This window comes from Melospiza georgiana, chromosome 1 (genome assembly GCF_028018845.1).
Source record: "Melospiza georgiana isolate bMelGeo1 chromosome 1, bMelGeo1.pri, whole genome shotgun sequence".
In the NCBI taxonomy this organism is placed as follows: domain Eukaryota; kingdom Metazoa; phylum Chordata; class Aves; order Passeriformes; family Passerellidae; genus Melospiza; species Melospiza georgiana.
This window is the reverse complement of record NC_080430.1, coordinates 81338902-81353959: the sequence shown is the minus strand read 5'-3', so window position 1 is coordinate 81353959 and position 15058 is coordinate 81338902. Positions and strand designations below refer to the sequence as shown.

The 15058-nt window shown below is 44.7% G+C and overlaps 1 protein-coding gene across 2 annotated transcripts in view; it reads left to right on the top strand.

The window, feature by feature from the left end:
• The first annotated feature begins 6241 nt into the window (after window positions 1–6241).
• The window catches only part of TRIO (trio Rho guanine nucleotide exchange factor), a 245234-nt gene continuing 236417 nt past the window's right edge, over window positions 6242–15058 (top strand). For both annotated transcript variants that reach the window (XM_058036549.1, XM_058036559.1), the window contains exon 1: window positions 6242–6439. In XM_058036549.1, coding sequence (XP_057892532.1) covers window positions 6325–6439 — 115 coding nt within the window. In that variant the 5' untranslated portion in view covers window positions 6242–6324. The remainder of the gene's footprint in view (window positions 6440–15058) is intronic.

Here is a 15058-nt window from a genome sequence, read left to right as displayed (position 1 = left end):
AATATGTAATCTGATCTGTTGTGGAGTAAGGAGCACACTGCAGAATGTCTAAAGGAAAGTCATGCCACTTGGTGAATAACTGATTGAAAACAAGAGGAATTAATCACCCATACAGGTTTTAGCATGCACTGTCCCACTGTTATGATTTCTGGATTTGTTCCTTCTAGGCTGAGATCCTGTAATGCATGTGCACCTTGCTTTCAGTCAGGCACACTAAGTTCAATTCTTTTAGAAAGCCTCTGAAGCCCTGCACTCATTTCTGCCTGGAAAATTTTGGACAAAAAGGAAAGTATTCTTTGAAAGTCCAGTATGACTGACAATGTTAATGATAGCAATAGAAAATCTGAAATTGGCATGTGCATGTGTGTGTGCATTTACATGTTTGCGTACTTCCTGGTGGGGAGTACAAGCGTGTCTGAAAACCTGGGTAGAAGAGGCAATGGGATGACCTTTCTAAGATTCAGTTGAGTGGTTCAGCTACCATCAGTTGCACAATTATGTGGAATTATGTGTGTCTAAGCATAAATGTTAAAACCAACACTTCCTTAGGGTGAAGGTAGTGAACAGATGGTGTATAGACCACCAATAGTCTATAGAACATTAGGCGTCTGGTATAATTTCTACATGTCAGTGTCCTTGACATTGACAAGTCAGTACATGCCACATAGCAGAACTGGGAGCTGGATTTTTATAGAGATAGCACATCATTGAAATGGTGAGAATTTTTAAAAAACAGTTTGGTTATAAATAAAATCAGGATGGTTAGTATTTTTGGTATGCGATATGCAAAAACACACATCTTGGTCTGTGGGCTATTAAAAGCCTGCTTGATTCTTTGCTAAGATTTGACAGTCATGACCACATAAGTAGTAAAACTTTATTTGTGGTTACCATCAAATACTGTCCCTTTACATTGTTTTGACTTAGATGTACTAAGCCTCTCCTTACAGGTGGTCAGAGTGTTTGTGAAATGTTGTTCTGGGGAGGACTGGCAGTGCTGCTTTAAGGTTATAAGGACATGTAAGAATCACAGAATGGTTTGGGTTGAAAGGGACCCTAAAGTTCCAATCCCCTCCCATGGGCAGGGACACTTTCCATTGGACCATGTTGCTCAGAGCTCCACCAAGCTGACCCTAAACACTTCCAGGGATGGGGTATCAATGACTTCCATGGGCAGCCTGTTTCAGTGTCTCACCATCATTACAGTAAAGAATTCCTTCCTCATATCTACTCTAAATCTATTCTTGTTGAAGTTTGAAACCATTCCCATTTGTCCTGTCACTCTATGCTCCTGTAAAAAGTTTCTCTCCATCTTTCTTGTGGGCTTCTTTCAGGTATTGGAAGGCCTCATTTAGGTTATGTGAAGCCTTTTCTTTTCCAGGTTGAACAAACACAACTCTCTCAGTGTTTTCTCATAGGAAAGGTGCTCCATCCCTCTAATAATCTTCGGGTCCCTCCTATGGACTCACTCCAACAGGCCATGTCCTTCTTGTGCTGGGACTTCAGAGCTGGATGCAGCCTTGCAGGTGGAGTCTGATCAGAGCAGGGGCAGAATCCCCTCCCTCACCCTGCTGCCCACGCTGCTTTCGATGCTGCCCAGGACACATTTGGCTCTCTGGACTGCGAGTGCCCATAGCTGGGTCATGTCCAGCCTCACCAGCACCCTCAAGTCCTTCTGGGCAGGGATGCTCTGGATCTGTTCATCCCCCAGCCTGGGCTGATACTGACCAGCAGCACCTTGCACTTGGTCTTGCTAAAACTCATGAGATTACCTTGGGCTCACTTCTCAAACTTGTGCGTGTCAGGTTGTACAAGGGAAAGTATGGAGAAAATATTTTCAATTAGACTGACAATACTTTACACTGGTGATAGGTACATCATCTGCTAAAAAAAAAAAAGTTTTGCAAAAAAATAGAAAAAATTATGAATAAACAAAGATCCAAAAGCTGCCAGAACTCATACAATGAAATGAGAACTTCATTTTATAGGATAACGAAGTAGAACACATAAGCTTAATACTGTTCAAGAAAACTTTTTAAGTTTTGGATCCTTCTGTGGAAAAGAGGGCAATAATAATAACGGTTGGAAAATGCCTCGATGTCTGTCTACAGATAGAACAGATACACCATGTGCTCTGAGAACAATTTGAAATTGACAAATGTTGCTATAACGCAAACGCCATTTAGATCAGAAACCAGATAGCAACTCCAAGGTGGTGCACATTAATAACTCTTGATTGCTTTCCTTAACTGCTGCAAACTTGAAAGAAGCCTTATCATCTTAAAAGCACAGTAGCGCCTGATATGGCCTTCTCTATTACTTACTGTGTTTATAACTTGTTTTATAGATTCAAGTCCCCCAAAACCTGCTGCAGAAAAATAAGGGTTGCAAGAAACAGTTCTTAGAGGCTGGCTGGGCTGAAGTCCATGTGCATTTTCCCTTACAGTGTTTTCCATGTGGAAGCCTTGTCCCCACGCTACCCCCTGTGTTCTGTGTTTTTGTTTACAAAATGAGTAGTGAAGCTTGTAAAACAGCTACAAGAAGAGAACTCCATTGTAAAAATCTAGTTGCTGGCTGGGTTTTGCAGTTGTGCATTTTTTATTTTTTTTGTAATTGAAGTCTCTTTTTCCATGACTCTAAGTAAGACAACTCTGATTGACGGCCCCAGGTCAATACCATGTTCTGTCTCCTAGTTTGTCCAAACTAGTGAGTTTCTAGTTTATTTCTCAAAAGCTGGTAAACAACAGTGATTTTGAAATCAAGCTTGCCCTGCTTTCATTAACGTCTTACAGAAATGGGGGCATCTTTGTTGTTTTCTTGATCAAGTGGGCAGCAAATACTGCAGGAAAAGAACTCAAGAAGTATCAAGTCTGCAAATTCCTTTAGGGATGAAACATGAAGTGATGTGTGACACTTCTCAGCCTGAATACACAAGACTAGGCTCTGGGCAAGCTTCTTCCCTCACAAGACACCTCTTTGACAGGAATAAAGTTTTTGCTTGGCATTCTGATTCTGGAGTGACCATTCAACCACAGTTAAGACACAACACAAGTGAAAATAAAGAGCATTCAAATGAAACAACACTACTCTTTGGGCATTTATTTTATTGGGGTATAAATATTTTTTAACAATATACTTACATAAAATTAAATGTTTTATATGTATATATAAAATACAGAAATTAAGCACAGAACTTGAACATCATTAATATTTAAAACTCCTGTACACAATCTAAAACTTTAACTTGAATCTGTGCCTTAACACTATGGGTATTTCACAGGTCACATTTACGGCTAAAGTATGGTTTACACCACAAATATTTCTAATGTGGGACATTGTCCATATAGACAATTCACACCTGGTTTGGTTTTGTTTGAAGCCTAAAATAACCAAGAAGAATCAGGCTCAGAAACTTAATTTCCTAATGTCAAAATATTAAATCTGGTATTTGATACTTGAGGTGCATAACTGTGAATTAAATCCTTGTTTTATTAGAGTGTTAAGCAACTTTGTCATAATGTCATTTTCCTGTATTTGCCTCTTTGTTTTAACTTACCCTTCAATAAATATTGCATCCTGAACATTAGCATGAACCCTATGTATTACTATAATCTTATGAATTGTGCAAAGGATATGAACGTTTTTGGCTCCTGAAGGATTTTCTGTAAGGGCCACCTTTGCTGCTGATTACAACTTCTCAACCACTCGCAGAGTGATGAAAGGCTCCTGTATTGGGGGACATGGCTCAGGGCATCCATGTCCCAAGAAAAAAGCAAACCCAGCATCTCTTGCAATTCAGCAGATGGAGGGGACAAAGGAAGGGACAAACTTGAGTCATATATCCTTCAAAAGTGTTCAAATTCACCTTGCCTTTTTAGTGCCCACTTAGAATTTGTACAGTGTGCTGGAAGAGCAACTAACTGCAAATGGAAAGTCAGAGTGTTCAACAACTGATGAATATCCTTCTGAAGCTTTTTCCAGAGTTGCACAGCATATTGATGTCTTTTTTCAAATTTGGAAAACAAGTAATCTCAAGCACTTCTTACTCTCTAGTCACTGAAAGTTGGAATGATGGATTCCTATTCTTTTCTTTTCTCATTATATTAACACTTTCCATGCACTTACCCAATTTTCTCATATTCTTATGCATGTTGTTTTTTGTGTTTTTTTTTTTTTTTTTCTGGGCAGATATACAATATCCTATTCCCACCCCTAGGTCAACTCACTGCTTGCTAGGGAACAGCAGCATTTGTTCCATTCATACTTTTTGCTAAGTGCATGGTGCCAGTTAGAAAGAAATTAATGTTGAAACCATTTCTGCCAGTGGGATGCTAATTTGGAACTCTTTCCTGTGCCTGCTGTCTGAAAGAAAAACATTTAAAAAATCTTTACAGTCAAACAAATCTCTTCTCTCTAAGAGAAATTAGGGCAAGCATGGTTGCACAAAAGCTTTTCATCAAGCTATACAACTTCAGATAATACAAACCTTGGAAACCTTGCAGATGACTTCCTCATCATCTGACTGATAAACTAACAGAACCTGTCAGGATTCCCATAGGACTCAAGGGAAGGACATGAAGCTGTGCCAAGGGAGGTTTAGGTTGGGCATTAGGCAAAGGTTCTTTTCCTAGAGGCTGGTTGGGCACTGGAACTTCCCCAGGGAAGTGTTCATAACCCACAGCCTGCTGGAGTTGAAGTGTTTGGACAATGTTCTCAGGCACATGGGGTGGTCCTCTGCAGGATCCTAGGATGATCCTTGTGACTCACTTCCAACTCAGGATATTCTATGAAACTACAAACCACGAATCACACTTCTCTTGAACTTACCTTCCTTTTAATGCTTACCAAAGGCTCAGGAGTTTAATTCTTGAAGCTGCACTTCTGCATTTCAAGTGTGCTAACGATTTACCATTTACCACAAGCATTTGAGATCTGTTACTCAAATTCATCAATCTGTGCAACCTCTGATTCCTGCTCTGACACCCTCTCCTCAACCTTACCTGGACACTAGCTTATACTGCCTTAACACGAGGAGCAGGATGGTGGTGGGGCACATCATAACCTCCCTATCGTGACCTGCTTGCTTATTTGATATTAATTGAACCAGTCCACAGCATTAAACCTTTTGAAGCATCCCCGTGATAACAGAAGAAAAAATATCCATAATACAGACAGCAACGCAACGGGTGCCCTTTAAAGGCACCTTTTTAAAGAAATCCATCACCCCTTTTCCCCCGTGCCTTCCAGAGGTAAGCCGGGCTCCTTCCGGCCTCGGGCAGGGGTCTCTTCCCGAGCGCGGTCCCCCGGGGAGCGGCAGGCAGGAGCACGGGGCACACGCTGCTTCCCACGCTCCCGGGACGGAGGGACTGGATTTGCTTAGGGTTTTGGGTTTTCTTTTCGGACCTCCACTCCGACCTCCGCACACCGGCGAGCTGGCAGTAGGGCGAAGGCCAGCCGGAAGCGCCTAAAAAAACCCCCAACCAAACAAAAAGAAATCCTAAACCCGAACAGCAAACCCGCAGCTCCCCGCGGCCGGCCGCGCCGCTGGGAAGCCCCGGCCCAGGCGCGGGGAGCGGGCCCGGCGGGAGCGCTGACGCGCTGCGCCGCCCGGCCCCGCCCCATCCCGACCGGTGCCGGACGCAGCCGGAGACTCCCGAGCTCCCCCCACTCCCGGCTCCACCGCCCTTGTTCCTCGGGCGGGGACTCGCTTCCTTTCCCGACTCCCCCTTCCCACCCTCCTCCCCTCCTCCTCCTCCTCCCAGTCAAGATGGAGGACGGTGGTTGCTGCGGCCCCTAGCACCGCGGTGGCTAGGGCAGCTGCTACTCCTCCAGATCGCTCCTCGCTCCTTCTTAAAAAAAAAAAAAAAACAGAGAAAAGGGGGGAAAAAAAAAAAAGGTTGGAAACGTTCTTTTTTTCTCCGCCCACTAGCTGCTCACTGCGCGGACGGCTGGCCCTTCCCATGCCGTCGTCGTCGTCGTCGCCCTCCTCCTCCTCCTTCTCCTCCTCCTCCTCCTCCCGCGATTGTCTGCGCTCCGGCTGCCGCCCGCCCGCCCGCCCGGACTCCCTGCATGCACACGCCGCCTCCTAGGTGGCTGCGGGGGGTGGGCGCTCCCGGAGCTGCCATTCCGCACATACCTTCATGTCCCTGCGCTCGCTGCGGCCGCCTGCCGCCGCCCCGCATCGCTCGCCCGCTCCGGCTGCCGCCCTGACGGCCGCTCCCGCCCGGAGGTGAAGCCGGGATCCGCGGAGGGGGCGGCGGGGTCGGCGGCAGGTCTCGCCCGGTGGAGTCACCGCCGCCGGCACACGCAGCAGCAGCAGCAGCCATGAGCAGCGCCGCTACCGCCACCTCCGCCGCCACCACGGCCGGCAGCGGCGCGGGAGAAGGGGCCGAGGAGGCGGCCAAGGACTCGGCGGACATCGCGGCGTTCTTCCGATCCGGTGAGTGCGCTCCTGTCCTGGGGGAACGGGGAAGAAGGGCCGGCGGCGAGACCGCGGCTGGAGGCAGAGGCGAAAGGTGGCCCTGGGGAGGCGACGTCTTCCCCCTGGAGCCGGGAAAAGAGGAGAGGGCAGCCGGCTTTGTCAGGTGGCCTCGGGGAAGGCTCGCCCGCCTCTCGCCGCCGGGGCCGCCTCGGCACTGCCCGTCTGTTCCTCGGGAGGCGGCAGGGAAGAGAGCCGAGCCGCCCCGTCCTGTGCCGGGGACAGCGGGGCTTAGGCACCGCAACTCGCGGGCGGGACGCCACCCTCGCCGGCAGAACCGAGGCGTGAAAACGGGGGCGGCGGCGGCGCGGCCCGGCCGGGAGGGTGCGGGGCTGCTGCCGCCCCGGGGCGGTGTCGCCGGTGACAGGTGCGATTCTGCCTCCCGTGCCGGCCTGGCAGCAGGCGCGTCACCGGGGCCGGCGGCACCACCCAGCGCCAGGTGGACCCGAGCCCCCCGAAAATGTCCCGCCGGGGGTCGCGGGGCGGGAGGCGGGTGGAGGAGCCGCTCGGATCCGGGAAGCCCAGGGTGTCGGAGGGGTGGGAAGGGTGAGCGGGGCCGCAGGGCTGCGGGGAGCCGGTTGCGCCGGCCGGGCCCCCCGGGGAGGCCGGCGAGCAGGCAAGGATGACACCGCTATAAAAGGCAGCGCTCCTCCGGTGCTGTGCTGCTGGGTGGCGGCACAGGGCAGGGATGGTAGAAGCGGCGTGGAAAGTGGATGTTCTAAGGAGAACGGAAAGAGGCAGACAAAAAGCGAAGCCTGTTAAGGGGGTGTCGCTGCCTGTCGCTGCTGGGGCGGGGAAGCAGCGGCTCTCGGGCGCTGCCGGGCTGGGAAGCCGGGCTCGGCGCGGAGGATCGGCAGGGGAAGGGAGGGGGGAGCCTGTTGACAGGCTGCCGGGATGAAAAAAAATGGAGGCTGCCTTCTCCCTCGGTGTTTACTCTCGGCACGCAACCGGGCGGGGAGGACGGCTGCGCCCGCCGCCGAGACACTGTGCCCCGGGGGATAGCGGCGGGGAGGGCAGCACGGCCCGGGCCGCACGGACCGCCGGCGGCGGGGACCGAGCCCTGCCGGCAGCCTGGGCGGCGGCGGGGACGGAGCCTCCCCCCGGTGCCGGCTGCCCTCCCCCGGGCGGCGGCGGCTCCTCCCCTCCGTCCGCTCCCTCCGCGGCCCCCGGGGCACCCCCCGGCCATCGCTCCGGGCCGGGCCGGGCTGGGCTGGGCACTTGCTCCTTTTGGATGCCTAAAAAGGAGCGGCGAGCAAGGGAAATGCAGACTCACCGCAGGAAAGATGAGGGGGTTGGCCGATTTCGTGTGTAAAAAATAATGATGGCAGTAGTAATAATAGTAGTAAAAGCTGCGTTCACTGGATTTTTAAGCAAAGTCCGCGAGGGAAGTGGGAAACGGCGTAATCAGTGCTACTTGCGGTCGGCGGTGCTGCTCAGTGTCCTTGGTTTCATGAGGATGAAGAAGAAGGAGCTGTGATTTGTGGCAGGCATCCTTGAAGCAGGGCTGGGAGCAGCGTTTGCTTGGATAGAGGGTCCGAACAGGGGGCTGTGTCCCCTCTGGAGGGCTTGATGCTCCCGGGGCAACCTGCTTCACAGAAGAGCCATTGAGTGTGAAACTCCTTGTCAGGATGCTGGCCTTGGTGGGTTTTATCGTGGAAAAAGAACTGACTTTTATCGTTCCCAGGAAAAAAAATCCCAATTAAAGCAAAATGGCAAATTATAACAGTAGGCTTACGCACAGTAGTCTGCCTAGTGTAGTTCCAAATGGGTGCTTGTGTAGTAATCTTGCAGTTTTGGAAGACCCTGCCAGCTGTATTAATAATCAACTTCCACATTTATGTGTGGGTTGAGGGATGCTACAGCTGGTAAGCTCGTAAGTGGTGCAGTGATGACTTCTGATGCTGATAACTTGGGATAACAGGGAAGTTGCACTGAGCTCAGTCTTGCAGCATCTGAAAATCTTAAAGCAATAGAAGGACATACTTATAAAAAAAACTCTCAGAGCAGATTTAACAGCTGGCATTCTCATTTCCATATTTACATGTGAAGGTTATCTGGTTCAGCCTGGGCTCTAACATACACTGGAAAATGTTCTGGCATCTCCTGTGGGTGTTTGGTATTGAGAAGAGCTCTTTGAATTCCGCCTCTGTGCATGATCCACTCTTCTATGAGGAGAGGGTCTATTAAGAGATCTCCGGTGCTTCCCTTTGTTTGAACAACAGGCACTTTTTTTTCAGTGGAGCACAAAGGCACAGAGATCAATGAACAAGGAAAAAACTTTGTTTGGTGCACTTAGGAGCAGACAAAATATTTTTCTCTTTACAGAATTTACAATGACAAAATGCTTCCTCTTTCCTGTCACTTGCAGAGAATATTAGCAAAGCTCTAGCTGTTACTTTAAAAGAAAATGAGTAAAAATATTGCAGTGTTTTCCAGGAGGAAAAAAAAAATAACCCCAACAACAAAAAGCCTGCCTAAACAATCAGTTCTAATCTTGGGTTGGTTAAATTGGTCAGTTGGGCTGCCAAGTGGGGTTATTGGCTTTCCTCCTGTCCTTTTGTAAGACTAAGCTTGAAGTAGAATTAAAGTAGCCTGAGAATGGAGTTTCATTATTTGGAAGATTTTGTTAGGATATTGAACAGCAGCTAGGTTCACATCACTTGAAATGTGCACATTTCCAGTTTTCACTTTGGTTATGTAAATGTAAACTCTCTCTTGAGTTGTTGGGGAAATGAAGTTGCAGCTGAAATGTGAGGAAAGCAGCTGAGCTGGAAGTGAGGTGGTGGTAGTAGGAGCATATAAAGACTGTGTGTCTTGGATGTAAATGAGGAATCCCTTTATTGGAAGAAATTGAGGCAGCTTACTTTCTGTTACATATTTGATATCTAAATCTCATTATTTGGAGTTGAAAAGGAAAGAGTACCTTGTTAGGCCTGTCACCTTTGTGGCAGGATTAATAGTAAAAGAAGCAGAGTTGGGGGCCAGGCATAGTGATTACATTTTGAAGGAGAAAACACAGTGGTTGTAGGAGGTGCCTTTGTGTCCTATATATAAGTTAGAGATTAGAAATGACTGTGTAAACTGACAGAAGGATATGTTTTGAACTATAAATGTTTAGACAATTATCCCTTTTTTGAATTAAAAAAGTGCACTATTGTGACTTGAAAGAACTGGTAAAATATCTTGGAATTATGGAAAAAACCTGTTACCATATAAAACCCCAGTAGCACAGAGTCTAAGTGACTGTGTAGAGTGGTGTTAGTACATGTGTTAAGTATACAAGATCTATTTTTTATGAAAAGTTATTAAGATAAAACTTTTCAAAATATGTTCTAAGTTCATCCTAAAATTCTGTGTGTCTGAAAGGTCTGAAAACAGCTGACAGGAGCAAAGTTGAATTTGAGGGAGTGCCATCAAGTCATGGCTTACAGGGCAGTAACCATACAGAGGTTTTGTTTGATTGTTGTTGGTTTAATCTTCATCTTTGCAGCTGTGAGTCCTCAATACTTTGGTAAGGGGACTCAAATCTTCAGGATGCAAGAATGAGGGCTGTCTGTTATGTTTAAATCATGTTATTGTAAGAGTGTTTTTACAAACTAAAGTATTTTTGCTAGTTGAAGTTCGTGAATTTAGTTTTTAGGCATAAGGAGCAAAACATTTTTCATCCAAGTAAAAGACAAATGTTGACGTTGGTCAAACTTTTAGTAATTAAATTTACCCTTCTTTTATGATGGATATGAATACAATAGGTTGCAGAGAAAAAGGCTTGTAAGCACTTCAGTCAATCCTTGGCTAGACAGTGTAGGGAGTGCCTTTATAAATTACTCTGATAAGTCTTCATGGAAGAAAAACCAACTGACTGATAACTCTTCATAGTTATGAGATGAAAGTGGATGCAGTTATTTCCTGCATGATGCATTTTTTATGAGAGGCCTCTACAAACTGCAGTAGCTTCATTCATATATGGACAGACAATACAGTTTTCAAAGCCGTTGAGGAGATTAGTGTTGTCACCACCTGTTTATGTGAACACTTGCCACATGCCTGGAAGGAACACAGTTTGCATACTGAGCAATGGGAAGGGTTGGGGGAACAGAAGTGTTTGAAAAACAAAGGAAAAACAAGGAGCTCCAAAAGTCTTGTCATTAAGGTGAATAACTGTCCAGGCTTTGCCAGGTCAAATCTGAACATAATTGTTAATTGTACTTCATCCCTTGATATGGGAAAAGAAAAAAGTAGAGGATTCTCCCATCTAAAACCTAATCTGCACAGGTAGCAGCAGTCTTCTCTCAGGAGAAGGGGTAAGTCTGAGATGAATGTGGGTCTGGAAGAAGTGGTTGTTCCAAGCTGAGAGTTCAGTGTGCCACCTCTCTCAAGGTGAAATTAGAGAACAGGCTGGTAGCCAGAAGAGCTTTAAATAGCACCTAGTTCTAATGTTATACACTTAGTGTATCCTGCTTGTGCATGTGTTTCTTAATGTAAGCTTAATGATAAGAGAATTTAAAACTTTGGTTTAAGATATGTGTGTTTAGGTACCAAAATGAACGTGTGAGTATTTTAGGAAAACAGTGCTGAGATTTGTTGTGGTTGTGGACATTTGAAGACTTCTGCAAGCACTAGTAACTTGAGACTTCGATCAGTCTGGGTTTGCCTATAGCAACCTATGCTCATAGCTGCTTGTATAGTTGAGACCTTAGAAGAAGTATTAATGAGTGTCATGAAAATATGATTGATTTTCTTATTTTTTGTTTAAATAGTGATCTTGTTGTTTGCTTAGTTTTCATGAAAATCACTTAATATTGTAAAGATAAAAGCCAGCATTTAGGAATTTGTTGTTTCAAGTTTACAATGAGGACTTATGTTTTGTTTCTTTCTGATTATATTGCTTTATATACTGTTGCCTTGCTTGCTTTATATTGTGTCCTGTGTGATAGTGACTGGTACATAGTAGACAGCATTAAAAATGCTATCATAGTAGGGAAAGGAGGGAGGGTTGGAAAAGAACCATATCCATCATGGTAAAGAAAAGGCAAGCATGTTATTAGAAAGAGCAGTTTTTTTAAGAATACTACTAATAAAAACACTATCATTTAGATCATGGGCAAACTAGCTTTCAAGGTAGGCATCAAATGTGAAAAACAAGCCAAGTTTCTGTCTGAAAACCATGAAGCAGAGCACACCATCTATAAAGTTAGGAAGGCTCTATCTCCTGGTGATGTGTAGCAGCTAACTTACAGAGAAGGTAGTCAGAGTTGTTGTTGCTTACTTGGCATTCCAGTTGGAGCTGCTACAGAGTTGTTATGAGTGTCCAAAAGAAATAATCTAATAGTGAAGCCAAAAGTGGAGTTTTGCCAGACAGCACTGGTGGTAGCTCACATGACAGCTCCCTGCTGTTCTCTGCAAGTACTGGTTCTTGGCCCCGTGGCTGTCAGGAGTTGAGGTGTGTTTTAAGAATTGTTGGGCATGCAGAGGATGTGAAGTATGAACCAAGCTGTCCATTCTTTCACGTGACTTAGTGTGATGATGGCATTTGTATTAAATAAATAAACACAACAAAAATTCACAGTGTTGTGTAAACTTTTCAAGGATCTGTTACTTTTGTGCTTTGAGTTGCATTAGTAAATGAGAAGGTTGCAGCAGTATTGCTTTCATTAGTGCTGGTTGACCTGAGCTGAAAAAGTGGGCTTTTTTGTGGAGTTTTGATCCAATTCCAGAAGTGTCCATTTTAGTAAGATGGTTGAAGCAGTGTGGTGTGTGTGTAAATGATATTTTGAAAAATACCATAGAAAAATGCCACAACTTGATAGTTTCTGATGAGCATATGCAGAGCAAAAATAACTGCAGAAACAATGAAGTTACAATGGAGAAGTTAGGCTGGGAAGTAGCATTGTTGAAGTGACATTCCCCGGAACAATGAAGATGAGGATAGAGAGCTTCGGTGTGAAATGCAGCAGCTGTTGTGCAATTTGGCCTAGTGTGAAACAGCCAAGCTTCTCTGCGGATAGACAAGGATAGATCAGGTTAGAGGTTAGGTTGTGTTTGAAACAGCTGGAGGCAGAAGTCATGAATATTTCTAAGAGAGGACAGAGGACAATTACTGGTAACATCTTTGATAGCTGCCAGTTGATAAACTAAATGCACATTTGGAGTGGAAGGTGAATGGGAGTTAGAGAAAAGCCAGGTCCATTCTTGGAAGGAGTACATTCGAGCTGGCATCAAGTGCTGATGTGCCCAGAAAGGAGCTGACAGAAGTAGGAAGAGACTTGGTGGAGCTGAGGCTTTCATCAGTTGCACAGCTCAGTCACTGTGTAGAAGATGGGTAGTAATGTTTCTTATAGAAGTGGTGTGTCCCCAGTTAAATGTGTCCCACAGCAACCTGACAGAAACAGGTGTGAATTTCAACCTAAAATATCACATGATTTCCAAAAGCTTTTGCATGTAAAATCACTATCTAGGTAAATAAAATCTAGAGAAAGACTGGAAAGACTTTCCTTACCTACATATACAGAGAAAATATTAATGTTTCTCTACTCCTCTTCAATTGAAAATAAAATGTAAAGTAATTCTAATGTCACAGAATGCTTAGTTGCAGACTGCTAGGTCAATTTAATAGGGTGAAACTGCATAGTGATTTTTGGTCTGCATCTTGAAGAAGGAGGTACAATTTCTGAAATAGCTATTCATGGTCAGCAAATGTGTTAAAATATTAAAGACACATTGAAATTTTGGAAATGCAGTGGTGATCGAAGGAAAGTGGGTAATAATTTTAAAGAGAACAGGGGAAACAATTTTTTTCTGCTTGATATTGGTAATAACCAAATTTAAAATAAAAAAGAGGTAAAAAACCCCATGAAAGTCACAGCAGGCTATTTTAATGTAATGACTAAGATGGTTACATCTATTTGTTGTTTTCATGAAGAAATTTGCCTGCTTTGGAGAAGGATCTTTGTTTAACTTAACATTTTTCTTGGTGCGGTAAAATCAAAAAGTAGACTACTGGTGAAGTAATACTGATGATCTGCAAAGCTGAGTCATATTCCTTCAGGAAGGATACTGCTGTTTTGAGAAAACAGATCACTTACCCAGTAGTGAGGAGGAGGAATTGAAATGACAGGGAACAACTCAAGTGCTTTTAGCAGTAGACACTACAGTACATTAAAGCATCTGATTTTCAGCCTCTAGAGTAGGTTGTTGTATGGATACACAAAGAGGAGGGTCATAAATGGGTTGTGTCCACAAAGTTTCACAAAACAGTCTGAGTGACAAGGCTGTGCTTTAAAGATACAAAGCCCGTTCCAGTGGTTTCTCTGCCAAATAGCTGCTCTAAGTCATCTGAAATAGCCTAATTGTGCATTTGTTTAAAAAATAGGGTTGTTTTTCAAGGCTGTTGAGTGGAGTCTTCTGAAATAATTTAGTCAAATTTGTTTAATCTCCTGTGCTACTGCCTTGCCTAAGTGGCAGTAGCGCTGTTTAGTATACACAACTGCAAATATGTAACAGGTTTTCCTACTGAACAGTGCTGAACTATGTCTTTTGCTGGTACTTCTGAATATGGTGTTTTGTAATCTGGACCTTACTGAAGAACTGAAATAGGCATTGGTGTTTTCTAATTATGGTGGGAAGAGAAAGCAATCTTTATAGGGAGATGAGAATTTTTTTTTTTTTCCTCTCAGGGCCCAAGATGTTGGGGAAGCAAGATGGCAAGTATAGGGAGAAAAGTGTAGACTTGCAGCATTCAAAATATGTCAGGGGTTTGCTTTATGTTTTATGCTATAGGTGTAGTACAGTGTTCTTGGATAATTCCCACAAATCTGTGCAAGAGTCAGGATGTTATTGGCGTGTGTAATAGTCTGACATGAGTCTGAGATTCAGGAAGGTTTGTTTTGCTCTTGTGCATGAGGATACATCTGTGCATGTATATACTGTCAAACTAAATAGTCCATGCGGCTTCAAAAACTTGACTTTGCATGGCAAATCTCTTTGTTAAAAAGTTGGAGAAAGTATTCTGGGCAGCAGGCACTGAACAGGGCTATTGTGAGTAATCCCAATGCGTTCTAGTCATCTGTGAAACTACCCGGAGCTTAATTACTCATGTTTTCATGTAGTCTTAGTGCATGTATGAGCAGTAATAGTTATTCCTGAGGTGTCTGCAGACTGTGTAAACAACCAGTAGTGATTTTTGTGGTTAGATTTGTACATGACTGCTTAGCAATTAGAGTCTGAGGATCCGGGGTAATAGTGAAGTGAGATTTCCTAAGTGCTAAAAATGAACAGGAAAATATACTGCAGAAAGATAGGGCTCACAGGGACCTGTAAGGTAAATACCTACTTATTTTTGTCTAGTCTGTACCTCACTTATTGCATAAAAGAATAATTCAAAATCCCAAACTTCTAGGCTTTATACAGAATTTCTGCATTTTTGTGGGTAATTTTGTGGAAACCTTCAGCCTTATGACATACTTTATCAAGGCATTTGTTCAAAGGCTATTCACTAGGGCTTATGATGGTCACATAGCTGGTTAATATTTTTGAGGGCACCAAACAATGAAAAATGTTATTGGTGAAATTTAATGAAAGCAG